This window comes from Anomaloglossus baeobatrachus, chromosome 10, assembly GCF_048569485.1.
Source record: "Anomaloglossus baeobatrachus isolate aAnoBae1 chromosome 10, aAnoBae1.hap1, whole genome shotgun sequence".
Lineage (NCBI taxonomy): Eukaryota > Metazoa > Chordata > Amphibia > Anura > Aromobatidae > Anomaloglossus > Anomaloglossus baeobatrachus.
The window spans coordinates 66,770,373-66,797,422 of record NC_134362.1 but is presented as its reverse complement, the minus strand read 5'-3'; the positions used below and the strand labels follow the sequence as shown (position 1 = coordinate 66,797,422).

Here is a 27,050-nt window from a genome sequence, read left to right as displayed (position 1 = left end):
GTTTTGCCAGAAGTAATTCTTTAATCGGCACCTATATTGTGTGCACGAATATATAATCAATGACAAAGACAAATGGTTATGCAATATCATTTTAATAGATTTACAACTACACTATTAATTAAATATTTGGACGCAGAGTGAATAGCAACATTTACAAAGATAGGGTTCCCAGTGTAATGTGATTTCACCTACAGTAAATGTAAACTTTCAGAATAAAGACAATTAATTACATCTCAACAGAATAAGGAGACCAAAAAACATATCCTGAACCTGATACAGTGGACAGTATTCAGAACAGTTACTCACAATTAAGCAAGTGATGGCATATCACTAGGATATGTGGTCCCTTATCGATTGATGGGGATCTGACCTCCGAGAATGGAGGGGTCACAGCGCTGATTTTTTTCGGAACGGTCATTCTCTTTACTACTGACTAATTTTTGTCTTCTTTCCGGTGTAGCTGTCTAGTAATCATCTTTGGTTTGTCAGGCAGAAGAGGACCCTGCTAAGTTAATGGTATGAAGGTCTAAAATCTAATTTCTCATCATCTTCAGAGAGGTCCTCTTCTTCAATCGGCTGAATGTATTCTTTTTGACAGCGTTTGTCCACACAGTCACAGGCCACGGCAGTAATAAAAGAATATTTCACTACCTTTCCATTGGCACAAAAAAGGGGAATGGTAATCTTTTTTGCCTTTGTCTCTTGGCAACAAGCACACTTTTGCTCCATAAAATGAGTTTTTGGAGAATACCTGAAAGGTAAAAGAAAAGGTTTGTATAAAACAAGCAAATAAAACGTGAAGTCACTAATATAGGGCATCTCTCAATAGGATCAACCCTCCTAAGCCGTCTATATCGGCATGGGTCATAGAAAGTTGGATAAAATGATAGCTTGACATCTGCCATCCGATTTCTTATTCCAGTGTCAGCCACATATTTTTTAAATATGTAAATTAGCTGTTACGATCTCACTGAGAATCTGAGACCAGAGTTTATTTTATTGTAAAGCGCCGCAGATGGGCAATCGTGGGCAAGGGTCTTTGCAGATGTCCTCAACCCACCCGGCACAGTACAGACACAGGGTGCAGAGTGGAGTGGGTGGTATGCGGTGTTGGTGTGAAGCCCCGCAAGTATTGTGTCGGTGCATTACCTTCAGGGACTCCACGCAGCTGGATCCTGTCACAGGTAGGAAATCTTCTATCTAGGATTGTCGTGACGCCACTCTCAGAATTGCGGTCAGTGGGGACCGCCACTGCAGATTAAGGGACGCCTGGGGCTGATGGTGGGTGCAGTCAGTTGTAATAGCCTCCTGAGAGTGAGGCAAGCCCCAGGGCCCTGTGTAAGTGTGTGGAACTACAAGTCGCAGAATGACTCACACGCACAAGCAGGATGTCTTTCAGGAGTTTTACTCACTGATGGTGGCAGGGTGAGTAACCCGGGCGTAGCTGGGATGAACCAGGCTGGAACCAGGTGTCCTTTAGGCTGACTGATGAGGGTGGTTACCGACTCGCCTTCCTTAGCCCTTTCCGTTTTGGGGTAACCCCTGCTTGAAGCCCTGCTGGGGTCGCCCAGGGAAGTTGCTGGTGCCTCTCTCCCCTTCTTTTTGGCCCGTTTGCTTGTAGCCTGGACCAGATCACTCCAGCTGCTTGCCTCCTGTGAACTATGGGCCCTAACTGTGGCTACGTGGCTGCGGACTCTGTAGTGTTGTCTTGGGGGTGTAAAGTGCCCCCTCATGCAGGTTTGGCAAAGGACAGGTGGATCTATCCCTGCCCCGGGACCTGCTACCCGTTTGGGCCTGGTAACTCCCTGACAGTCTCCTTACTTTCCACTCCGTTGCTCTCTCTTTAGCTGTGTGTGGATTTCAGGCAGCACTACCAGGTGACCGTTCTCCCCCGTCGGTAGTCACTGCGCGGACGCTGTTAGACTGCCACAGCTCCAGGGTCTGCTCCTCACGTCTGCTTTCCCTGAGCTGCACACTAAACCGGCTCACTCGTGGGACCTGCACTGCTGCTCCTGTCTGAGCTCCACTTCCATGCTCCTCACTCCTCCACACTCTGCTTCAGACTGCTCTTCTCCTCCTCCTTCCTCTTTTCCCTTTTGTGCCTGCCTACGCCACCTAGCAACCAGGCTCTCTACCACACCCCTTGAGTGGAGATGGAGGCTTCGCCCCCTCCACCCCTCGGGTGGAGGTGGAGGCTTCGCCCCCTCCTGGGATCCCCAGGGGTCCTCTCAAAGGTAAATGTGTGAGACCTGATCACTATGCGCCTGTGTAGTCACACCTCGGTCAGCCTTCTGGATTACCTGTGTTGTACTGTCCCCAGCATGGGTGCAGTACTCAGTGGTGCCTGACCAGGTCAGGGGCGCCACATTGGTGTGGAGGTGGTACCTGCTGCCTGCTGTAACTCTAAATCTTCGGACGGCTTATCTGGCTCCCATTCACTTTCATAGGCCTTGTGCCCCGTACGTTTAGTAAACAGATGACCACTGGGTAAAACTTTCAAAACTTTACTCAATAGCTGATTCACACACGTTTTCCATTTCTTCATTACAAAGATATCATCATCATCAGCATTATCATCTTTCATGCCCATCATCTTCTGCACCTGACCCGACTCTACAGGAATGGCCGTAATGGGGCGACTTATCCTCCCGCTTCTGACCCAATCCCCCAGCATGGTGGTGGATCACACAGCTTGTTTCACAAACGGTTAGCCTTTCTTGATGCCCACCTCCGCAACTGCTTTCCCACAGGTACCGGCAGATAACGCCTAAGGTAAAAGCGTCCCATCTCCTTTACGTCTCCATGACACACTGGATTTACATTCACTATAGATGAGTCCCCTCTGGATATCGTTCCTCTTACTGCTTCCTACTCCTTCTGCTTGCTGAACTGTCTCTGTCCTGCTTCAACCACCTCCACCCAATTTGCTCCACTCTGCTTCTTCTGTCTCTTCAGGACTCCTTTCTTCGTTCTGCTCACTAAGGCCCCTTTCACACGTCAGTGATTCTGGTACGTTTCTGCTTTTTTATAAACGTACCAGAATCACTGACATACGCAGACCCATTATAATGAATGGGTCTGCTCACACGTCAGTGATTTTTCACTGCACGTGTCTCCGTGCGGCGTACCCGCGTGTGCGTGATTGCTGCACGGAGACATGTCCATTTTTTTCTGGCATCACTGATGTTCCACGGACCACGCAGTGGTGTGGTCCGTGAAACACGTGCCAGAAAAAAACGTGCATTTAAAATAATAAACATTTTAACTCACCCGGCGTCCAGCGATGTCCTCTGCAGCCCATCCTCCCTGCTGCTTCTAAGACGGCTGAATACTGTCGCGCATATTCATTATGCGCGACACAGCCGACCCGGAAGCAGCTGCTGCGGGGGTCACCGCCGGCCGGATGCTGCGTCGCGGGAGCGATCAGCACCATGGAGAGCGGGAGCGGGCACAGGTGAGTGAATCTCTAAGTGCAATCACGGGCCACGGAGAACGGAGCCCGGATTGCACTTAGACAACCCACGTGTGCCGTGATTTTCGGCACACGCAGGGACATGTGCGTGTTTTACACGCCAGTGAAAAACGTCTGTGTTTTTCACTGACGTGTGAAACGGGCCTAACACAGCATCTCCCTATCTGAATGAAACAGGAATCTGCCTTTCTCTATATCTCTTCCTGTGCTGATGAGCCACCCTCTCACTTAACCCCTGCTGCACTGTTACTCCCTATCCATCCCTTCTCACTAAGGGACCCGGGAACCTATGACACTTGGTGGCAGCTGGCTGTATTATACAGGAGAGATTACCATACAATAAAATTACAATGCAATACAACATATACTTCAATACATTGGTACCATAATACCATACAGTCACCATAAACATTTGCATTCTAATACCTTAAGTCACCAAACTTGAAGTGGGGGCAGTAAGACACTGGGCACCCTATTTCATTACCTGAAAGGGGGAATTACCAGTGTGAGCCATGTAATGACTGACAGTCTGCTCTCTCAATCTAAATGTCTCACACTGGTAATGTCTACTTTAATTTACAATATTCTCTGGAGGCAGATTCTCAGTAAGATCTGAGTCCAGCCTATAGATAGTAACAGCACATTTACATATTAAAAAACATGGATATATTTTGCATAGACATTGAAAAAGGGCATTACCAGTCTAAGCCATGTAATATCTGACAGTCTGCTCTCCTGATCTACATGTCTCACACTGGTAACGTGACGTCTACTTTCATTTACAATATTCTCTGGGGGCAGATTTTCAGTAGAATCTGGGTCCAGCCAATAGATCTTAATAGCACATTTACATATTAAAAAAACATAGATTTCTTGTGCGAATCTCAAGGTATCATTTTATTCAACTCTCTATGACATTCATGCCCATATAGGAAACTTAGAAAGGTTGATCTTACTGACAGATTCCCTTTAAGAAAAACAGCAGATACAGCCACACAAATTTGTAGAGGCAGTCCTCGAATTAACACTAGAAGTCCCAGAAATTTCAAGCTCCCCCCTGAAGTCCCGAAAGAGGGTCACATGACCCTTAAGGCTGCTTTACACCAGACAATCTATCGTGCGATAGATCGTCGGGGTCACATTTTTTGTGACGCACATCCAGCATCGCTGGCGATGCCGGCCTGTGTTACACCTCCTAGCGACGCAGTATCGCTCACAAATCGTGAGTCGTGTACTGATCGCTAGGTTCCATAATATCGGTTCTGAAATCGGGCGCCGGTTGTTCATCGTTCCCGTGGCATCACACGTCGCTCCCTCTGACACCACGGGAGCGATGAACATCGCGTACCTGCCTCCCGCGTCAGCCGCCGGCTCTATGTGGAAGGAAGGAGGTGGGCGGGATGTTTACATCCTACTCATCTCCGCCCCTCTGCTTCTATTGGCCGGCGGCCGTGTGACGTCACTGTGACGCCGAACGTCCCTCCCACTCCAGGAAGTGGACGTTCGCCGCCCACAGCGTGGTCGCACGAGAGGTAAGTATGTGTGACGGGGGTTACCGACTTTGTGCGCCACGGGCAGCGATTTGCTCGTGACACAAAAAAGACGGGGGCAGGTACGATCAATTGTGAAATCGCACAATCGGTCGTACCATGTAAAGCAGCCTTTAGTCCAAACTGACAACTGACAACTCTGATGGCTCCAATTAGCATCCTTTCATTTCTAAATATGGCCATTGCCTGTGGAATCTGCAGGGGGTAATTGTGTTGATCCACCTCTCCAAAGGATGTTAGCTAAAATCCTTCAGGTCATTCGACCCGTCTCTGGGTTCCAAAGGTAGAAATGTTAAATGATCCCTCTCTGGGACTTCTAATGTTAAAAATATCCAACTTATACCTCATTGATATGAATGTCAGATGTGATAAAAATAGCTAATACCTCATCGCTCACCCCTCCAGTCAGCCCACTGCTTGCCACCACCCTTTCTGGTCCTCTAGTTTCCATGACATTGTGTGCTGCATCTCCAGGATCTTCACTATAACCAAGAATTTCCATGCCTGAAAGATCACGGCACATTGGAGGATCGTGTCCTCATGATGTCAAGATGTGCACTGTGATGTTAGGTCTCTTAGAGACCTGTGAGGTTTGGAGAGGGCCAAAAGTCCTGGCCTTTAATGAAGAAGCCGAAGATCTGTCATGCAAAGGCAGGAAGAAGAAGATCGGATGGCGTACATCGAGACAGCAAGCGAGGCAAAAGATGCAGAGTCTTGATAAAATAAAAAAAACATGCTGCTCAGTTCCTCTTCTTTCTGGATTGATGTCCCTCATTCTTGGCCTGTTGGCTATAGGCCAGGACTTCAATGTCATCACCTTATGATACACTTTGACTTATGTGACATGGATTCATCCGGAAGTCCTGCAGGCCAAGTTGTGATGTGCCACAACTGAAAAAAGAGGTCCGAACGGCAAGAAGTGAGCAGCAAGGCAGTCGGAGAAGTCAAGTTTTTTTTTCCTGACCCTGTTCCAACTTGCATACAATTTAGGGTTACGAACAAACATATAGTCCCTATCTAGTTCGTAACTTGTGAGAATATTAAAAAATCAACATACAGAGTGGACTTTTTGCTGGTCATTTACTGCAAAACTTTATATTTAGGTTCTTAAAAACGCTAGAAGACATAAGCATGTCAGAACTTTATGCTGCCCTCAGACATATTCACACAGTGTAGATCTATGAAACAGACAGTCATATTAGTAGATAACTTACATGGAATAGCTTTCACAGCTTCCTTTACAATAGGACATTTCAATAGGCTTGATAGAATTGCATTTACGTTCCCAAATTATCTCTTTCACCTTTACTAGTTGACATTTCTTTAGTGGTTTTACACCTTTAGGTAAAAACAATACAATGCGTTAATGATACATTTGAAATTTTACACATGACTTAAGTAGATTAGAATACCTCCCAACTAAATGTGTCCAACCTTTTATATGTATATGTTGTGACAAGGTGACCAGTTATATTGTGAATGACAGGTATGTACCACGGAAGTGGTGTGATCCTAGGAGTTCTTTAGGGTACATGTAGTACTACATCTTCCAATAGTATTGAATGGGCTAGGATTACGGATGGCTAAGAGATGGGTGGGACTGGCCATCCACATACCCCTGCCTATGGGTGTGTCTGACACAGGTCTTAATTAGCTTGTTTGGCACATGGAGTCAGAGTGAGTGTGAAGCGGTGTGTGGAACAGCAGTGCATGAGGAGCAGCCTTTGAGGGAAAAGAGGCTGTTTATCTAAGGTCTGGGAGTCTGGGAAAGTGTCCGGGAGCTCATTTAAACGACATTGCAACGTGTAAAGCCTAGATGCACCGATAAACGATCGCAAAAGCGACGAAAATTGGTGATCTGTGTAGTGTCGGTCATTTCCATAATTTGGCTGCAGCGACCGGTACGATGTTGTTACTCGTTCCTGCGGCAGCACACATCGCTGTGTATGAAGCCACAGGAGTGAGGAACATCTCCTTACCTGCGTCCCGCCTGTAATGAAGAAGGAAGCGGGTGGGTGGGATGTTTACATCCCGCTCATCTCCGCCCCTCCGCTTCTATTGGCCGCCTGCCGCGTGACGTCGCTGTGACGCCGCACGACCCACCCCCTTAAGAAGGAGGCGGGTCGCCGGCCAGAGCGACGTCGCAGGGCAGGTAAGTGCGTGTGAAGCTGCCGTAGCGATAATGTTCGCTACGGCGGCTATCACAAGATATTGCATGTGCGACGGAGGAGGGTACTATCATCGGCTAGCGATGTCGCAGCGTGCAAAGTACCCCTTAAGAATCCTAAAGGCTCTGAAGCTGGAGCTGAGCCTGAGGAGTGTGTAACTCAAGAGGTGGAGACTTTGGTAAGGGAAAAAGATGGATGCAAAAGACCCAAAGAATGGTCTGATAGCCTTGACAGTAAAGGAACCCGTCCAGTCTTTAAGTGCATGGTGGATGTGCCTGAAGATTTGAGAGAAGCCTGTGCCCATGAGACGGTGCATGAAAAATTCAAGAAGGCCATAGGAGCCTGTAAAGTGTACTTTGCTCCAGAGACTAATCAGTTGGTGGTGTGGTCTGTAAGGGAGGCTACAAAGAAGCGGGTGGCTATCCTGAGGGACATGCACCTACAGTGTCTTTGTACAAATTAGTTGATCACTGTACAGAAGGAAGAAGTCACCAGACGCTTGGAATGTATGAAGCAGCTGACCGCAGCGTTTCAAGAAGTGGTGACTGTGAAGAAACAGTTAATTGGGCTTGCAATACGAGCACTGAGAAGTAACATTCAGCGAGCAAGGAAGATTCCAGGTATTACAGCTGTTGAAGTGGAAGAAGACAGTGGAACATTCCGAATCTATGGGAAAACTGCAGAAGCAGTGAAAACAGCTCGGACTTTGTTGGAGTTCGTGGAACACTTCATTCAAGTACCCAGAAAACTTGTCATGAAGTTGATTGGAAGAAATGGAAGAGCCATGTAGGAGATGGTTGATAAATCCGGTGCCACAAGGGTGAGAGTTGATGTGTATAATAAAGACAGGCTACCCTGTGAATTCGGTATGGTTCCATTTATCATTGTAGGAACAAAGGACTGTGTTAATAATATGCAAGTTCTCCTAGAATACCGCCTGGGATACCTAGAAGAACTGAGACAATTATATCTGGAAAGACAGAATATTGCAGAACAACTTTGTCAAGTTGACAGGAGGTGGCGACCACTTTCAGGCCGGGGCCCAGAGAAGCACTGTTGTCCAGCTGATGAATGTGTTGCCTCAAATGGCAGTGGAAGCCGGTCCTTTAGTGAACAGAGCCAAGGTCATAGAAGACCCATCTATCCTTTGGGCTATAGCACAGACTCTGTAGGGTCCACACCATCTAAGATGAAATCCGAGAGAAAGGATGGATGGAGTGATGTGTCCACTGCTAAAGATGGTGATAGGAAAAGGTGCCAATGGAGAGGTGACCGAAAATGCATGAAAAAAAGATGCCATGATAGATCTGCAAAAAGAGAGTGCGCATGGTCTAGTTTTGACAGGTCTTCTGTTAGCTCAGTGCTGAGGTACCCCAACAGTAGCCACTCTGGTGGACTGGATAGCTCAGGGTTAGACCAGACAGTAGTTTCGACTGACAGTGGGTCTCACTACCGTACTAATCATTGGAGGCGGTCTGACAGAGGGGCATCTCTAAGAGGCGGGTTGACTGAACAGGGTTTGGTGACGATGACAGACTCTGTTACAAAGGTTGGAGCCCAAGACAGGCAGAGATGAGTCTCTCGTTGGGAAGTGTATACAGGTGCCAAGCCCGACGGCTTTAGGCAGAGGGGGGGGGGGAAATATGTGACAAGGTAATCGGTTATATTGTGAATGACAGGTATGTACCACGGAAGTGGTGTGATCCTAGGAGTTCTTTATGGTACATGTAGTACCACATCTTCCTATAGTATTGAATGGGCTAGGATTACGGATGGCTAAGAGATGGGTGGGACTGGCCATCCACATACCCCTGCCTATGGGTGTGTCTGACACAGGTCTTAATTAGCTTGTTTGGCACATGGAGTAAGAGTGAGTGTGAAGCGGTGTGTGGAACAGCAGTGCATGAGGAGCAGCCTCTGAGGGAAAAAAGGCTGTTTATCTCAGAGAGGTCTGAAATCTGTGGAAGGAACCCACCTGAAGAAGCAGAGGGTTGGCTTCACATGTGAGTGAGTGGAGGCTGAGAGAGCTCCATTCAGATACACTTTATCTGAACTGTGCGGGTCTACCGTGACTATAACGGACCTGAAATCTGTCTGTATTTATGTTATGTTTTGCGGAGCGGTTTATGGTGTTTTTTTTAATAAACCGCTGGACTTTAAAGGGATTTGTGTTTCTATGCTACCTCTGAGACGCAGCCAACGGCGTGACCCCCATCATGTGAGCAGGCGAATGCTTACAATGTATATATATATGCGTAGTTGGTAGGATGTAACATTCCAGCACAGAAATGGTGACTAAGTCTGTGACCGAGTCCACAAGGGACAGATTTTCTCTTGGGGCTAGGCTTAGGATCATACCAAAATTTACAAGAGACAATTTAATGAGGTGGGACTGGGTCAAATTACTAAAAAGTACAGTACATTACATATGCATCCTAAGACACCTGTCTTACAGGCAAAGATAGCTTTGCTAACCTTGGACGGAGAGGTCTGACAGATGGTCATGTGCACACAACCACTAGAGATATGGAAGATAAGGTGATTACAATTTTAGAAGACAAGCATGGTGGTACAAATGATCTAGGGAACCTGCACATTAGTCTATTCAGCTGGGATCGGAGAGAGGGAGAGACAGTAACCCAGTATGTAAATGCTCTGCAGGAAGTAACAGCTCACATCAACAAGAAAGACCCATTGTGAATATAAGGGATTAGGTACCCTGAATGAAGTACTGAGAGAACAACTGGTTTTAGGCATAAGGGATCCCTACCTGCAACAGTCCCTGAAAGAATATTTATGCTACAATCCTTACTTGAACTTCCTCAAAGTGGGAGCAGAAGCTAGGGATCAAGAGCGGGAGGCTTCAATTAAATCGACTATGGTCTGAGGTCAGGAAGTCGTCATCTCGGGACTGCCCCATGATGAGCTACACAGGGCCCGTGAGAGAAAATGCAATAGATTGAGGTAACTCCAGGGCATAAGAAGAGCTCCAATTCCAATTCCAATACAACCAATTTCTCCATAACAGTATGAAGAACAACCAAAGAGGGGGTATCCCCCACCCAGGAAACAATAATACAGACCTAGATGACCACCAGATGTGTGCAGAATTGATTGCGGAACGTTTGCAGGAGGGGGTACATGTCAAGGAGTTACCTTGACATGTAGTGAGGGCAGCTGTTAATCTAGTGTCCAATGGTCAGGGAGCATACCGCGGGGCTAGGTCTCTCTGTATGGAAGATTGAAAGCTCTGAAGATATTATTGGGGAGAACCCCGCTACATGGACCGAATTGAATGGACAAAAGGTTTCTTGTCTGATGGACACAGCGGTCTCAGATGACCAGAATGCTAGAAGTATATTTCTGTCAACCAAATGCTGCCCAATTTAAATGGAGCTCAAGTATGCAACTGACGGCTGCCAACCAGTTACCTATCCCAGTGCCAAGGGTTATAAGTATGGAGATGAGTGTCTATGGAAAGAATTTGGAAAAGAAGTGGATCATACTGGTGAAAGGCCCCATCGGAAGTGGACACATTGTGACATTGGGAATGAATGTCCTGAAGGAAGTAGGACAGTTTCTGGCAAATGGTGATGGAGACCCTGCCCATCATGGGCATTGATGAAAAGAAAGGACACGAAGATCCACCCAGCCCTCTAAAGGTTACACCAACAGGAGGGAGTGCTTCTCCTGAAGAAGTATGTCTTTGTGAAGAATGCCTGCCCTCTTAGGGAGAAATGGAGAGAGAAGTTCCCCCGATTTCACACCGATTTCAGAGTGATGGTAGAGAATGGGCAGAGATCTGGAAGAAATGGAATGGTAAGCAGAGAAGAACTTCATGTAATACAAGAGATGGAGCCATGACGCAGGATACTTAGGAGTGAGGGAAACAGTGCCATTTGCCTGAAGGAGGATGTTTGCATTATCCTGGTGCCTAAAAGTGACTTGGGAGGAGTTGGTGCGCATCATGGAAGTTGAAGATGACGGTAACTTCAGAGAGGAGGAGGTTGGAGATGGTACACTGATGCAGCTGAAGGAGGTAGCATCTTCATCTGCAGCTAGACTGGAAAATAAGGCTGAATCTGAACTCACCCGTGAAGTTTCAGAGGATCCAGAAGAAACGCTCACATGCCCAGTGGAACCAGAAGGCAGGCTGGAGTCTGAACTTCTGCATGAAGGACCCGAAGTGTCAAGTGTCCCCGTCAAACCACTTTTACAGGGGCCATGTAGCACTAAACGGGTCAACACTAGTGTCTCATCTACAAGGCATGCATGACAAGTGCTCCTGTGGCTGAGCATCATACAAGGGATCCAAGAGTGGTGTGCTCAGCAGCTGACAACATCAGGAGAAACTCCAAAGAACACAAAGGGTCGTATTCTCATGTGGCGAGTTTAAAAAAGGCAAGAATGTAAGGGACTTGAGGGTCTCTGAAGCTTAAAAGGGTTGTCCATTACTTGGAAGGAGTATGACACAACTTTAAACTTACCAAGACATGACTGTCCACCTAAACTGACATCCAAAGCAGGGAAAGCACTAAGAGAAGCTGCCAAGAGGCCCATAGTCACTCTGGAACTATAGTCACTCTGGAACTGCAGGTGTCACAGCTCAAGTGGGAGAATCTGTCCAAAAGACAACTATAAGTTGTATATTCCACAAATTTGGCCTTTATAGGAGAGTGGCAAGATGAAAACCATTTTTGAAAGCAAGCCATAAGAAGTCCCATTTGCAGTTTGCAAAAAGCCATGTAGGGGAAACAGCATGTGGAAGAAGGTGCTCTAATCGGATGAGACCAAATTAGAACTTTGTAGGCACCTGTAATGCTAAATACATGTATGTATATGTATACATATAAAATATGTGTGTGTATATATCATATATCTACAGTATATATTTACATATACATATATATATAGCGCCCCCTGAGAAAAACATCGCTTGAAACGCGCGTCTGGGTTCAGCAATATACAGGACTTGTGACCATCCTAAGGTATTGTGTCCCTATAATGATTTACATAATTTGGACTTATCCATACATTTTTTGCACTTGTTAAGCTTGGGGATGACCTTTAATGATATTAATATCTAGGCTATATATAACTTTTACCATTTGTCACTGCACTAAGCACTTTACAAAACCTGTTAATCCGCAGCTAATATTTGGGAAATTGATCCGGTCCAGTATTTATGTTTTTTATTTATTCTGCACATGATATTTTAAATGTTAAAAGTTATATTTTATATTATTAGTTTGTCACTATCCCTTTCAATTTAATCTTTGGAGGTTCTCTTTGGTTTTTTTTGACCTGCGTATAATATATATATATATATATATATATATATATATATATATATACACTGTATATATATTTTATTTTCTAATGAGTCACAATTAAAAAGCAATATCTGATCTTCATTAGGTGAAATTTAGTAAATTTACATTGATAATTACTTTTGTTAGTTTCAAGTTATTTTAACTTACCTTTACAGAAGGGTAACAACAAATTTTTGTTCATGTGTCAAAGTCAATATGGAGACCATGAACTCCTGTGTGTGACTTTAAAGGGAATCTGTCACCAGGATTTTGCAATTTAAGCTGAGGACAGCATGCTGCAAGGTTTAAAAAAGAAAAAAAACATCTGTGTTTCTCTACCCTATGTGCCAGCTATTGTTTACTCGTGCTAAAAGGTTTATTGCTCTGTGATTAACATTGGTGTGACTCTCTGCAGAGTACAGAGTGCAGAATATTCAAACACGCTCCCTGCTGTGATTGACACCTCACAGTCAATGTGCAATCTCTATTGAGAGCCTGGTGTGGGCGGGGACAGCTCCCAGCTCTGCTACACTCAATTCTGAGATAAAGTCAGGATGGCTGCACACAGTGATCTAAGATAAACATGGCTAGTTTCAGAATCTTTTTGCCTACATTATGCTGCTCTCAGATGAAGTAGCAAAAATCTGGTGACAGATTCCCTTTAATGTAATGTAACTACTGTACAATATTCACTTGTATTCAGCCTAATTTTCTTGATACAAATGTCTTCCAGACAGAATACTTACACGTGAGACAACATCCTCGGTCATCCATTTGCATGCTTTCCTATGAAAATAATATTAATTAGTATAATGTTTTGATTTAAATTCTCAACAGATGTGAAAACTAGATAAGAGGCTGTAACTAGTAGATGCTTATAGTGGGGCTTAAAAGGAGTCTTCCAGCAGGAAACATTAGAGACCCCTAGGTTAAAATATTTTTTTTCCATATATGTCTATATATGTCTAAATATATATTAGTATTTATAAATAAAAAAATGTGTTATTGCATTAATCCTAACAAAATTCCAATGGAACTGATGCAGTAAAGCCCGCTTTATACACTACAATATATCTTACGATGTGTCGGCGGGGTCACGTCGTAAGTGACGCACATCCAGCATTGTAAGTTACATTGTAGTGTGTAACAGCTACGTGCGATTGCAAATGAACTGTAAAACGTTCATCGCAGGCATGTGGTTCATTCCTCATGAATTGAATGTCAGGTTGTTCATCGTACCCGGGGTAGCGCACATCGCAGTGTGTGACACCCCGGGAACGATGAACAGATCTTACCTACGTCCTGCGGCTCCCTGCCAGCAATGTGGAAGGAAGGAGGTGGGCGGGATGTTTACGTCCCACTCAGCTCCACCCCTCCACTTCTATTGGCCGGCTGCCGCGTGACGTCGATGTGACGCTGAACGTCCCTCCCACTCCAGGAAGTGGACGTTCGCCGCCCACATCGAGGTTGTATGGACAGGTAAGTACGTGTGACGGGGGTGAATCGTCTGTGCGGCACGTTCAACAAACTGAACGTGCCGCACATACGATGGGGGCGGTTACGATCGCATACGATATCGTACGCAGAATCGTAACGTGTAAAGCAGTCTTTAAATGGATCAGTCATTCAATCCCAAAGATTATTCAACTGGAACAGTCCTGGCTACTAGTGGCTATATCGTAGCCAGGATGACTACTGCAGAAGCGATTCATGGTGAGATATAGATATTGGTAGCTGAGATTCTCTGCTTTAAGAGAACCTATCACCAGATTTATCCCCTACAAACTGCAACCACAAACAGTAAGCTCTTATATACAGCATTATTGAATACTGTATATAAGTGCCTAAGCTGCTCTGTAGAACATAAAACACATCTTTTATTATACTTACCTGCGGGGCATTGTTGTCTTCTTTCCCAGCTCCGTGTGGATGACGCGTCCTATGTCATCCACACAGAGGCCTCCATTGAGTTCTCTGCCCTGCTGAGGGTAGATCAAAGTATTGTAGTGCCCATGCAAATTTTGACATTTCCGTGAACCTGCGCATTGCAATATTTTGCTCTGCCCGCAGCAGGGCAGAGAGAAGTGCATGTGCAGGGGCACAGTGGAGCACACTGTGTGGGTGATGTAGGATGCGCTATCCACATTGAGCTGGGAAAGAGGACAGCAATGGAAGGAAGAGAGGAGGCGTCGAATAGAGACCAGCGACGCCCATCAGACCGGACCGCCCCGCAGGTATAATAAAAGAAGTGTTTTATGTTCTACAGACTGACCTCGGCTCTTATATACAATATTCTGGAATGCAGTATATAAAGAGATTCTGGTGGTGGCCGCAGCTTATAGGGGAGAAATCTGGTGACAGGTTCCCTTTAAATCAAGACCAGAATTGTGGCTGTAGAAGCTGTCCAGCACTAGACATCACAGGTCAAAATGAGGACTGCATGTGTGTCTGCCGCTCTCTCTCCCTACTCTCACTTTATCCCCTTCTGGGGCTTTCCTCTGTGCTAACATGTTAGTAGCTGCAAATGCAAAATGCTAATAGGAAACCATTCTGAAAAATGTTAAGCTCCTTTCCATCTTCTGAGACAAGCTGTTCACCCAAACAGTAGTGAGCAAGCACGTAAAGTCATGACCAAAAGTCTTCTCACCCTGGAAATTGTACTTGTACTTGTAATTGTACTTCCCAGTTATGATGTGTGCACAGTAGATGTGCAAGAGTCTCCTGTATTTTACAGTTGACACTCCACTGTAACATGGATAATGGCTAACAGGTATTTGCATATATCTGTGGGAAACCCAGAGCCAATTCCCTTGATGGGCCCCAGACACCCCAGTCCGACACTGCCCATGACCTAGGATGCAAACCAAGTTTTCTGACACTGGGCATTACATTGCGACACAAAATCCTTTGGTAATTTTCAGATTTCATAATGCCTTGCCCACATTCAAGGCACCTAGTGCCAGAGGAAGTAAAACAACCCCAAAACATGTTTGAACCTCCACTATTTTTGACTGTAGGTACTATGTTCTTTTCTTTGTGGTCTGCATTCTATTTTCAGCATAATGTAGAATAATGTGCTTTACCAAAAATCTCTATTTTAGTTTCATCTGTCCAAAAGACGCTTTCCCAGAAAGATTTTGGCTTACTCATGTACCTTTTGTCAAACTGCAGTGAATCTTTTTTATGTCTCTGTGTCAGCAGTGGGGTCCTCCTTGGTCTGCTGCAATAACGTGTCATTTAATTCAAATGGCGACGGAGAGTTGGCGCTGACACTGATGCACCCTGAGTCTGTAGGATAGCTTAAATTTCCTTGGAGTTTGATTGTGGCTGCTTATCCACCATCTGGACTTTCCTGTGTTGCAACCGTTCAGCAATTTTTCTAAGCCATCCACATACAGGTAGATTAGCTATAATGCCATGGGTTGTAAGTTTCTTCATTGTGTTGCGCACCGTGGACAAAGGAACATCAAGATCTCTAGTGATGGACTTGTTACCTTGTTTGTTGATATTTTCAACTTTTTTGGTTCGTAAGTCTTCAGATAGTTCTCTTCTACTCTTTTTTGGTTCTCCAAAATTGGTGTGGCATACACAGACACAAAATGCAAACATTGAGTCAACTTCTCCCACTTTTATCAGGTTTCAGGTGTGATTTTCATATTGCCCATACCTGTTACTTGCCACAGGTGAGTTCGAGTGAGTATCCCACGCTTGAAACAAAGTTGTTTAGCCACAATTTTGGAAAGGCGCCAACAATTTATTTTTGCTTTAATTATTGTATTTTCTATAAATGTTACTTATGAGGGTTTGTATACGAACCTCTGAATTTTAAATCGCTACGGAATATGTTGGCACTATATAAATAAATATTATTATTATCAATGCTATTCATTTTGTCATACTCATTTATGGGACTGTGTGTGAAGTTTTGCATTTTTTTCTTTGATTTTCTTTTTGTTGTTCCAATACACAAAAAGGAAAAAAATGTGCATAACAAAACATGTGTAATTGCCATATTTTTTTTTAAGAAATCCTTCATTTTCTAATTTTCTTTTGGCCATGAATGTATAGGCTATTTCTATACTTTGGAGAAATTATGTAAGAAATCGCATAAGAAATCTATGAAGCAATTGTGGGGTCAAAGTGCTCATTATGCCTTTAGATAAACTCCTTAATGGATGTAGTTTCTAAAATCTGGTACCTTTTTGTGAGTTTCTGCTTCAAATACATTTTTTTCTTTTTTTTAATTTGAACAAATGTTGCTAAACTTGTAAAAGTCTAATGTTCCCCCAAAATAAATAGATGTATAAAAACTATAAAGTAGACAAAATAGAAATATTCATTATTAATTATTTCCTCTGGTATGTCTATGTTTTTAATGATTGACACATTAAAACTTACATTAACTTACATTAAAATATACATTTTTCTTTTTTTATTTACGTTTGTTTTTTTCTTTAAGAATTTAAAATGCATTGATCTAAATATGTGCTACAAAAATTAGTCACAAAACCAGTTTTTTTTTTTACATTTTGTAATTTATGTTTTATTTGTACATGTCAAAAGTGCAAAAATTGTGGTAACTAGCAATGTTCAAAATGTCAAAGAATCCCTGAGAGCCAAAGGGCTAAATTATTTTTCATTATTGAACATTAGTGAAATAACCACAAAGACCATGCTGAATAATCACAAAAGTAGAGGTACAGTGTACTCCATTCAATAAAGCAATGGTTGGCCATGCCGGTTGACCAGCGAGCACTGAAATGCTCGAGTCTAGTGCTTGGTCCTTGAGTTGAGCAGGTCAGACATTCTAAAAGGACTTAACTCGAGTAGCGATGATAATGGAAGTTAATGATTGGGCAGTTCGTCTTTTTGCCCAAATACAGCCAGCCATATAAAGAGCATTTCTGGGGGAGGGAGGGTTTCCTTTTGACTCATTACATCCAAATACATTGTTTAAACCCCTGTGAGAGCCATTCAGAGACTGGGGTACCGGCTCACAACAATCAGTGCAGTAAGCCTGTGCATTGGGGCAGTTGTTTTATGGATGACACATCTATGACTGTGATACTCAGCTGAGCTCCGCGAGTACTGGAGCATGCTCGTTCAGCAGTAATGCTTATCAGTGATCATGCTTTTGTCACAGTTTATGAACTGACTGCGGTAACCATGTGGTGCACCATGGCTATCTCTATTAGTCCCATAGACTTTGAAAAGATTGGCAGTGCACTCTTGACTTTTCACTCTATTTAGACAGTAGATATGGGATATATTCTTGATTGTGGAGGTACCAGTAATGTGACCCCCCCAGTGATTTAATACTTACAGTAATACAATTATGAATCAAGTTAGTCTTACATATGATTAAGATTGATTAAACGTCTCTAAAGTAATACAAAATACTTACTGGCACACATTCATCAGAGTTGATTATGGGGCATGATACGTTGGATGCGATAGTCATAAATTTGTCATTATGACGCTCACACTCATATATGGTACAGTTATTTCCAGGAGGTGACCCTTTGTCTCCAGGCTGCAATGAATAACATACACATTGGAACTATTTAGCAGAATGACTTGAAGGTTTAATAGATATTAGTGATGAGTGGGCACTACCATGCTTGGGTGCTCAGTACTTGTTACTAGTGATGAGTGAGGACTACCATGCTCGGGTGGTCGGTACTTGTAATTAGTGATGAGTGGTCACTACCATGCTCGGGTGCTCGTAACTAGTGATGAGTGAGCAATACCATGCTTGGGTGCTTGGTGCTCGTAACTAGTGATGAGCGGGAACTACCATAATCGGGTGCTCAGTACTTGTAACTAGTAATGAGCGGCCACTACCATGCTCGGGTGCTCAGTACTCATAACTACTGATGAGCGAGCACTACTATGATTGGGTGCTCAGTACTTGTATCTAGTGATGAGCGAGCACTGCCATGATTGGGTGCTCAGTACTGGTAACTAGTGATGAGCGAGCACTACTATGATTGGGTGCTCAGTACTTGTAATTAGTGATAAGTGAGCACTGCCATGATTGGGTGCTCAGTACTCTTAACTAGTGATGAGCGAGCACTACCATGCTCGGGTGCACGGTACTCGTAACTAGTGATGAGTGAGCACTACTATGTTCGGGTGCTCGGTACTTGTATCTAGTGATGAGGAAGCACTACCATGCTTAGGTGCTTGGTACTTGTAACTAGTGATGAGCGAGCACTACCATGCTTGGGTGCTTGGTACTCGTAACTAGTGATGAGCAATCACTACTATGCTTGGGTGCTCGGTACTTGTTAAGAGCAGTTAGATGCGCGGATAGGTGCGATTAGAGCACCCAAGTATAATAAAAGTCAATTGGGGACTCGAGCATTTTTCTAGAGGATTTTTCGGAAAAATGCTTGCGTTTCTCATTGACTTCCATTATACTTGGTGTACAAGTAGAGTCCGTCCGAGCATCCAACTGCTCTTGGGCATGGTAGTGTTTGCTCATCACTAATAGATATTTAAGTTCACCATGGTCCCCACCTTTAGAAGATATGTAGAGTTATCAGGCAGGTCCACAATACATTGTGTCTGCTCACAATTTCCACAGCATTTTCCTGTGACGTCTTTATAACTAAAGCCCTGAAGATGAAAAAATATTGGCAACTTTAGGTTAAAGATTTCCTCTAAAGATATTTTATGATTGATGATGATTTATATGGGATTTATATACCATAATGACTTTTAGGTCTATACCTGAGCACATTTCTTGAAACATCGCAGTGAAACGCAGGAAACAACGTGCAGCCCTGATGTTTCAGTCATATTTTCATCACACCTACAGTTTTGACAGGGATCTGAAGAAGGAACTGTGTCACCAGGCTAGGTCAAAAGAGAATAATTTAGAATAATCAAAAGAAGGCTATGGACTTTTTTTCTATGAATTTTATGCTATGAATATTTTTATAATAATTAGAATGCATTTTGTGGTACCTGATATTCTCTTTCATTATATACACAAACATTTTTGGGTTCTGCAGAAAATGGATATAAAGACAATTTTTAATTGGTGGCAACCAATTAAGTTGAGTGAGCAATAAATAACTAGAATGAAGTACATACCACATTTGTACACCGGGCAGCAGACTTCTGGGTTCAAATAGCCCACCGCCTCATACCCAGGCTTACAGAGCATTTTAGTGTTGGAACAAAGACTCATATTACAACCTGGAAAATCAAGAATACCAGATAACTAATAAAACAATAGATTGTCTCCTACTAATTACTGTAGGTGAGCATAACTATAATAGGTGGAAGAGGTCCAGTCGCACCCGAATCGTGGAACATATTGGGGACCAAAAGTCCCTTTAGCACATATGAAAAGTCCAATATTAATAAAGACCTAATATAGTTGGGGGACCAGTTGGAGCTTTTGTGATGGGGCCCATGAATTTCAAGTTTCACCACTGAAAGCAGTATTTAGACTAGTAAGTCAGTCAACACTGTGAGATAAAGTTGAAAAAGGAGAAGTCATAGAGAGCCAGACTCTTATCTCTATGAATGGACACTTTTCCTTGTGCTTTGCTCATTTTTCAAACTACTGTATGTTTTCTCTGAAATTCCATTTCAGAATGAAATATAGCTCTCCGAAATGAGGTTTTGTGTCTTGACCTTGCGCCGCATTTGGTTCTGCTATCACGAAACTGCTGAGTGGTTCCTTTTTAAGGAATGTTCTCAAGTTTGAAGGTTATCCCCACTCAATGGGATAGTAGCTAACTTTCTAATTGCTGGGGGTCCAAACTTTGCGGAAGGGCACCTGAGAGTTCCAGCTGAATGGAGCAGAGGTTAGTCATTCTCAATGGGACCAACGGAGTTTATCAAGTGGAGCACTTGGTGGATCTTTGGTACTTTAATTTGAATTTGAAAAGAGCAGCAGTATCCATGATCAACCAATGCTCTATTCAGCCAAAGCTCTACTAAGTTTCCTTACTTCTTGGTTTCTAGCAGGGTGGCCTCTTCTAGATCAGTGACAGTCTCTGTGAGGAGTATAACTGAAGTATTAGTAGAACTATAAAGCTCAGTACAAGTTGCAAGAGAAGTGTAATGACTCATATTATAGGAATGCACTGTGCAACGTTTGTGGGCAGATACCACCATTGAGTGACCAGAGACGGTAGATGTAGAAACCTGAAAAATTGCTGGAACAGAGGACTGGTTGAATGGGAGGAAAGCACAAGCTACATGCACAGGAGACATGTGACCTGCTGTGATGCAGCAGAAAAATACAAAAGCCACAAAGGTTGGGGCAGGAATTCAGTCATTGGGACCGAACCCTGCACTGCCTTATAACCAGTGCTTTTTTTGAGGTGGTACGCACCGGTATGGCGTACCGGAAAATCTGAAGAGCGCCTCTGGCTCTGCCCACATGGCTAATTTGTATACTATACAAATTAGCCATGTGGAGCGGAGGCACAAGCCAGAGGTGTCTCCAGGGGGCGCTGTCGGGCTGCCTGATGCGGCGGTGTGGAAGCCTGCCGGGTGGGAGCCGCTATTTTCTGAGCGCAGCTGTCACGCTGACAGCCGCACTCATAGAAAGTGCAGCGCGCGGCTCTGCTCAATTGTCCTTGCATATGTCAGACGCGAGGACAATTGGAGCGGTGACGCCGGCGCTGACTTCCGGGTCAGCGCGACGGCTGTCATGTGATCAGGTCAGCTGATCAGACTGTTGACCCGGAAGCCAGCGCCGTAGCGCAGAGGCGGCAGAGAAATGCTGAGAAGTGCTCCACTGTGGAGCTGAAGAAGACACGGACGGAGGAACATTATGGGGTAAGAGGGGAGTATTTATGAAACAGTATGGGGGAGAGAAAGGGGGAGAGAACTATTTGTGGACACACTATGGGGGACAGAGGGTGGGGGAGGAGGCAATATGTATATACACAGTATGGATGGGGGAGGGAACTATCTGTGGACAGAGTATGGGGAGAGAGAGGATGAGGTTTCATGCATGGGGACAGAGAAGGAGGGGTGATGCATGGGGAGAGAGGATGAGGTTTCATGCATGGGGACAGAGAGGATGAGGGGTGATGCATGGGGACAGAGAGGATGAGGTTTCATGCATGGGGAGAGAGAGGATGAGGTTTCATGCATGGGGAGAGAGAGGATGAAGTTTCATGCATGGGGAGAGAAATAATGAGGGGTGATGTATGGGGAGAGAGAGGATGAGGTTTCATGTATGGGGAGAGAGAGGATGAGGTTTCATGCATGGGGAGAGAGAGGGTGAGGTTTCATGCATGGGGAGAGAAATGATGAGGGGTGATGTATGGGGAGAGAGAGGATGAGGTTTCATGCATGGGGACAGAGGATGAGGGGTGATGCATGGGGAGAGAGAGGATGAGGTTTCATGCATGGGGACAGAGAGGATGAGGTTTCATGCATGGGGACAGAGAGGATGAGGGGTGATGCATGGGGACAGAGAGGATGAGGTTTCATGCATGGGGACAGAGAGGATGTGGAGCGAACTGGAAAGAAATTTTGATGACACAGAATAAAGAGTGACATGGTATGAGGAGCAAGTGGGCAGGATGGGGAGTGAGGTGGAAAAGTATTGGACACACAGGAGGTAGTGAGGAAGACAGTAAGGGATGAGAAGAATGTGAGGGGCACAGAATAAAGACTGGGTAGTGGAGGGGGTGGTATGGAGAGGGGGCAGAATGGGAGGACAGTGTGATCTTATAGCAAGGAGGGGGAGTGTGATGAGGGCACAGTATAAAGACGGTGCAGTATAAGGGGACACAGTGTAAAGGACACTGTAAACAGTAGGCTCAGTTTGGAAAGAGGGAATATGGAGGGCATGTACCATAAGAGGGACAGTGTGGGTCATATTTTGTGCAGAGAATACTGTGAGGGGCCATTATTTATTCTGGGGCACTGCGTAGGGCAGATATTTTTAAGTAGAAGTATTATAATCATTCTGCTATTTTAGGGGCATCGTGTCGGGATGTGTTACAGAAGACCGGAGAAGATGGAAATCTGCAGAGACGAGATGTGAATGTGAAAAGTCATCATGGCGTCAGGATAAGATGAAGAATAGAAAGAAATGACTAGAGACAACATTATCTATAAGGTACCTGAATGTAAATGTTTATTTGTAATACTATGTCTCATCATTAGGCCTCTGTCCCACTTGCGCATTGCTTCTGATGTGAGCACAATGGGACCCCCACTGATCAGCTGATTATGGTGCAGGTGTCCGGAAATGCTTATTTCTGGATCTGCTCCGTCCTCTGATGGTGTCTGCGGCCGGGTACTGCACATCCGCCTCATTGATTTTAATAGGAGACTGCTGGCACTATCTGAAGACGGAGCAGATCCAGAACTTAGCACTTCCGGACACCGGCACGGCACCTAGAACAGGCGATTGGCGGGGGTGCCAGGTTCAGGACCCCGACCAGTCAGACATTGGTGACCTATCCTAAGGAAAGGTCATTAATGTTCAAGTAGTGGACAATCTCTTTAATAAAGTCTTGTGCCGTCTGACAAGTTAAGGGTTACTATGTTTTTATTTATGTTGTTAGGAGCATTAAAGGGGTTGTCCAAATTTGTGATGAGCCTGCAGTCACTCTGTGTGTCACTCTGTGACTGCAGCCTTCTGAATTCTCACAGTGTGCACACTGCATGCTGTCAGGATTCTCTGGTGCCGGCGGTGAGAGTGGGCGGTTATGAAGCTGCAAGTATGCGATTTACATAGATGTGGTCATGTGCTGAACAGATATGCTCAATGAAAATGAATTGACTGAGGCTAGACACATCAAACCAGAATGTGGCCAGAAGTGTACAAATCTCATACTTGTGCTCACATGATCGTCCACCCTCTCCACTGGCACCGGCACACCCCGTCGCAGCCCCGCTACTCAATGTCGGCCGGCAGCACGCCTGACAGCACCTCCAAACCCTCGCCTCCTTGCCTCAGAAATGCGTCCCAGCAAATATTTTTTTACAAAAATAGCACCGCTTATAACCAAGCCCTATAAGAACGTGTCCAGAAGCACAAGATCAGCATCGAGTATGGATGAAGCAGAGAGCAGAGTCACTGCAAAGAATAGGAGTTCCTGATTGTCAAAGCAAAGATAATGGATGTTAGAAACCCAACTGGAGGAACAGGGACCCAATTCGAGGAATGAAAATTTGTTCGTGTGAGTGGAAACTCTACTGGTGGTGTGGAAGTTTGGTCGTGGGAGTGGAGACCCTACTGGAGGAATGGAAATGTACTCAAGTGAGTGAAGAAGCAATTTGCAGAATGGAAATTTGGTCATGCTAACAGAGGGGGAGTGTGAGTTGCCTCTACAAGGCTTGAAGACAACGGGAGAAGGCCTGTGGCAGAAAGAACAGAGGCCCATATAAATGTTATGTAGACACTGTTGGTTGACAGAACAGTGTATCCTTAATATTATTGGTTAATGTGTATATATACCATTATTTATATACTGATATATGTTACATATGCCTTATGTGAATATTGATGTTACAGTTGCAATAGTATTCAGTACATGTTCTTGGCGTATAGCCCAGTAGGAGTATAACCGAGCAAAACATAGTTTAGTGAGTTTATTAGGCAGTGGTTACCTGTTTCAGAAATAAGCAGGGATATCTATGACTGAGTAGGTTTTTGGTGATGCGCTTGTCAGTGCTGTAGCATTGGGTTTGTTATTTTATAGGACAGCATTTAGAGAACCAGCAGACAGCTCTGGACACTAAGAGCAAGAGCCGAGGGTCGAGATTAGCAGATCTGCTGTGAAAGCTGTGGGCTGGTGATTTTGCAAAACTTCAGAATATGAGAGAAATGGTGAGGATGATGAGATGCTAACTGCTCCATAGAAATCAATGGTCTGCAGAGATCTGACTGGAATGTTAAGAGTTAACCCCTCTCCTGGAATCTAAATACTGAGCACTCTAGACAAGCTCTGGTCATGCACTAGTAGCTGAGCTCCATGGAAACGAGCTGTAAACTATGAACGATAAAAGCTCTCATTAAAGGAGAATGACAACTATAAAAATAAAATGAATGGTAAACCTGCAAATTTTCATACTATCTAACTAATTAAAACAATTTAAGACTTGAGAATGCTCTTTTAATCTTTTATCTACACTATAATGCTCAGCTGTTCCATTTTGCATTTTGAATATGACGTGGAAATTTAGATACTTACGACACTCAATGACTGGGCAGCATGGATTAGAACGGTCTCGAACAGAAACAGGTATTTGTCCTTTTTCTGTGCAGTTTTCACGAGCAGGCAAAGGACAAGATTTTTCGGCACACACCACACTCAGCGATGTGTTATCACAGGTGCAGGTCTTGCAGTTACTATCCCATGTTTCACCAGGCTAGAAATATACAAACAATTTCAACATATAGGTCCACTATATTATATACTAGCTGTATTACCCGGCATGCGCGGGATAGTAAGTAACTATTCTTAACTATAACAAAATTAAATGTATTAACCAAAAAATATTTTGCACATAAAAGTCACAAACTAAACAGGCGTCACCACCAAAATCATATTAACTCACACATAAGCTGTCCTATACTAAAAATGTCCTTTGTTGCCTACAGCAACCAATCACAGCCACCAATCACAGCTCCTTGACCTCTAACAAAATAGAATCAGAGCTGTGATTGGTTGCTATAGGCCACCTAATAAATATCCAGGGTAAATGTCAAAACAGCCAATATATTACCTCAAACATCCAAACAGTTTACGTGTATCTCTTTCTGTTTGTCTCTTTTTGTGTGTGTCTCTTTCAGTGTGTGTCTCTTTCTGTGTATATGTCTCTTTCTGTGTATGTGTTTCTTTCTGTGTCTCTTTGTGTATGTGTCTCTTTCTGTGTGTATCTTTTTCTGTGTATCTCTTTCTGTGTGTATCTTTTTCTGTATATCTCTTTCTGTGCGTATCTTTCTGTGTGTGTATCTCTTTCTTTGTGTGTCTCTTTCTGTGTATATGTCGCTTTCTGTGTATGTGTTTCTTTGTGTGTCTTTGTGTATGTGTCTCTTACTGTGTGTCTCTTCCAGTGTGTGTCTCTTTCTGTGTATATGTCTCTTTCTGTGTATGTGTTTCTTTCTGTGTCTGTTTGTGTATGTGTCTCTTTCTGTGTGTATCTTTTTCTGTGTATCTCTTTCTGTGTGTATCCTTTTCTGTATATCTCTTTCTGTGCGTATCTTTCTGTGTGTGTATCTCTTTCTTTGTGTGTCTCTTTCTGTGTATATGTCTCTTTCTGTGTATGTGTTTCTTTGTGTCTTTGTGTATGTGTCTCTTTCTGTGTGTCTCTTTCTGTGTGTTTATCTCTTTCTGTGTGTGTGTCTTGCTGTGTATGTGTCTCTTTCTGTGTATGTGTTTCTTTCGGTGTCTCTATATGTGTGTGTCTCTTTCTGTGTGTGTGTCTCTTTCTGTGTGTGTGGGTCTCTCTGTGTGTCTCTTTCTCTGTCCATGATAGGAGTCTATAATAACAAACACGTTCACAGCTCCATTGACTTTAATGTAAGTAGTTTATTTATAGTCTTGTTAACGGACCAGGCCTATATCTAATGAGGAACAGGTTACAGCCTACCGGAATGGCAGAATGCTGTTTCACTGGGGCTAGTGAAAAGAGTGTGTTGGCCTGTCGGGGTTGGAGCAAGTGAGGTGCCACACCGGATGTTGCTCGGTCTCACTCCCCGTCCCATGGACAGGAGGTGTCAGTGTAACCCTGTGCCAAACAGACAGTATGTACCGATTGGGAGCTGGAATGTTGCGTGTTGGCAGAAGTGACGAAGACGTATCGCGTGCTGATGATGTTTTAGAGAGGTCAAGGTGGGGCTGCGAGGTGCGGTTCTGTCGCTGATTGACAATTTGGTACCAGTGGTGGGATTTTGTGTTACCCCACTAGCTGGGTTTCCTCACAATATACATGACATAAGATTGTCACCATGTATGTACATTACCTCTCTGGGCAATCCATCTGGACCCGTACATCCTACACAAAAAATAATGACAATTAGAACCAGAGACACATGTCAACTATAAATTAAGTGTTAACTAAAAAAAACAACATAAAAAAATCACCATAAAGGCCACAACATACCACAAGTAGACACACATCTGTCCAGTACAGAGTTGAATTTTATTGTTCCCTCAGGGCAGTAGCATCCTTCCGTGAACTCTTCTGTATTTTTTTCGGAATAGGCTTCCTTATATCTAAAAGAGAGGTGCAAATTCCTAAAAATAGGGATAAAACAAAAGACTACTCAGTAATCTAAAGAACTAATGGACCACTTACCCGGAATTACAGGTAGGTTGTACTGTAGAACCACAAGGGTTGTATACCAGGTCCGAGGCACAGTTGCTGGCTGTTCAAAAAAGAGAGGACAACAGGGTGAAACTAACATTTAAGAACTCATTATAAACAAAATGTATAACCCATTAACCCCTATCTGACAGGGCAATTTTCCATTTTTACACTTTCGATTTTTTTTCTTCCTTTCTACCATTATTTTTTTTTTTATTTCTCTGTCGACAAAGCTATATCTGGG

The 27,050-nt window shown here is 44.0% G+C and overlaps 1 protein-coding gene across 1 annotated transcript in view; it reads right to left on the bottom strand.

Moving 5' to 3' along the window:
* Nucleotides 1-510: 510 nt before the first annotated feature.
* LOC142254350 (mucin-5B-like) overlaps nucleotides 511-27,050 on the bottom strand; it is a 130,850-nt gene continuing 104,310 nt past the window's right edge. Inside the window, exons 37-48 of the mRNA XM_075325395.1 lie at nucleotides 26,798-26,867; nucleotides 26,603-26,736; nucleotides 26,463-26,494; nucleotides 24,688-24,865; nucleotides 19,604-19,708; nucleotides 19,475-19,515; nucleotides 19,238-19,363; nucleotides 19,025-19,123; nucleotides 17,907-18,035; nucleotides 9,666-9,708; nucleotides 6,237-6,360; nucleotides 511-751 (exon numbers count right to left, since the gene is read on the bottom strand). Coding sequence (XP_075181510.1) covers nucleotides 511-751; nucleotides 6,237-6,360; nucleotides 9,666-9,708; nucleotides 17,907-18,035; nucleotides 19,025-19,123; nucleotides 19,238-19,363; nucleotides 19,475-19,515; nucleotides 19,604-19,708; nucleotides 24,688-24,865; nucleotides 26,463-26,494; nucleotides 26,603-26,736; nucleotides 26,798-26,867 — 1,322 coding nt within the window. The remainder of the gene's footprint in view (nucleotides 752-6,236; nucleotides 6,361-9,665; nucleotides 9,709-17,906; nucleotides 18,036-19,024; nucleotides 19,124-19,237; nucleotides 19,364-19,474; nucleotides 19,516-19,603; nucleotides 19,709-24,687; nucleotides 24,866-26,462; nucleotides 26,495-26,602; nucleotides 26,737-26,797; nucleotides 26,868-27,050) is intronic.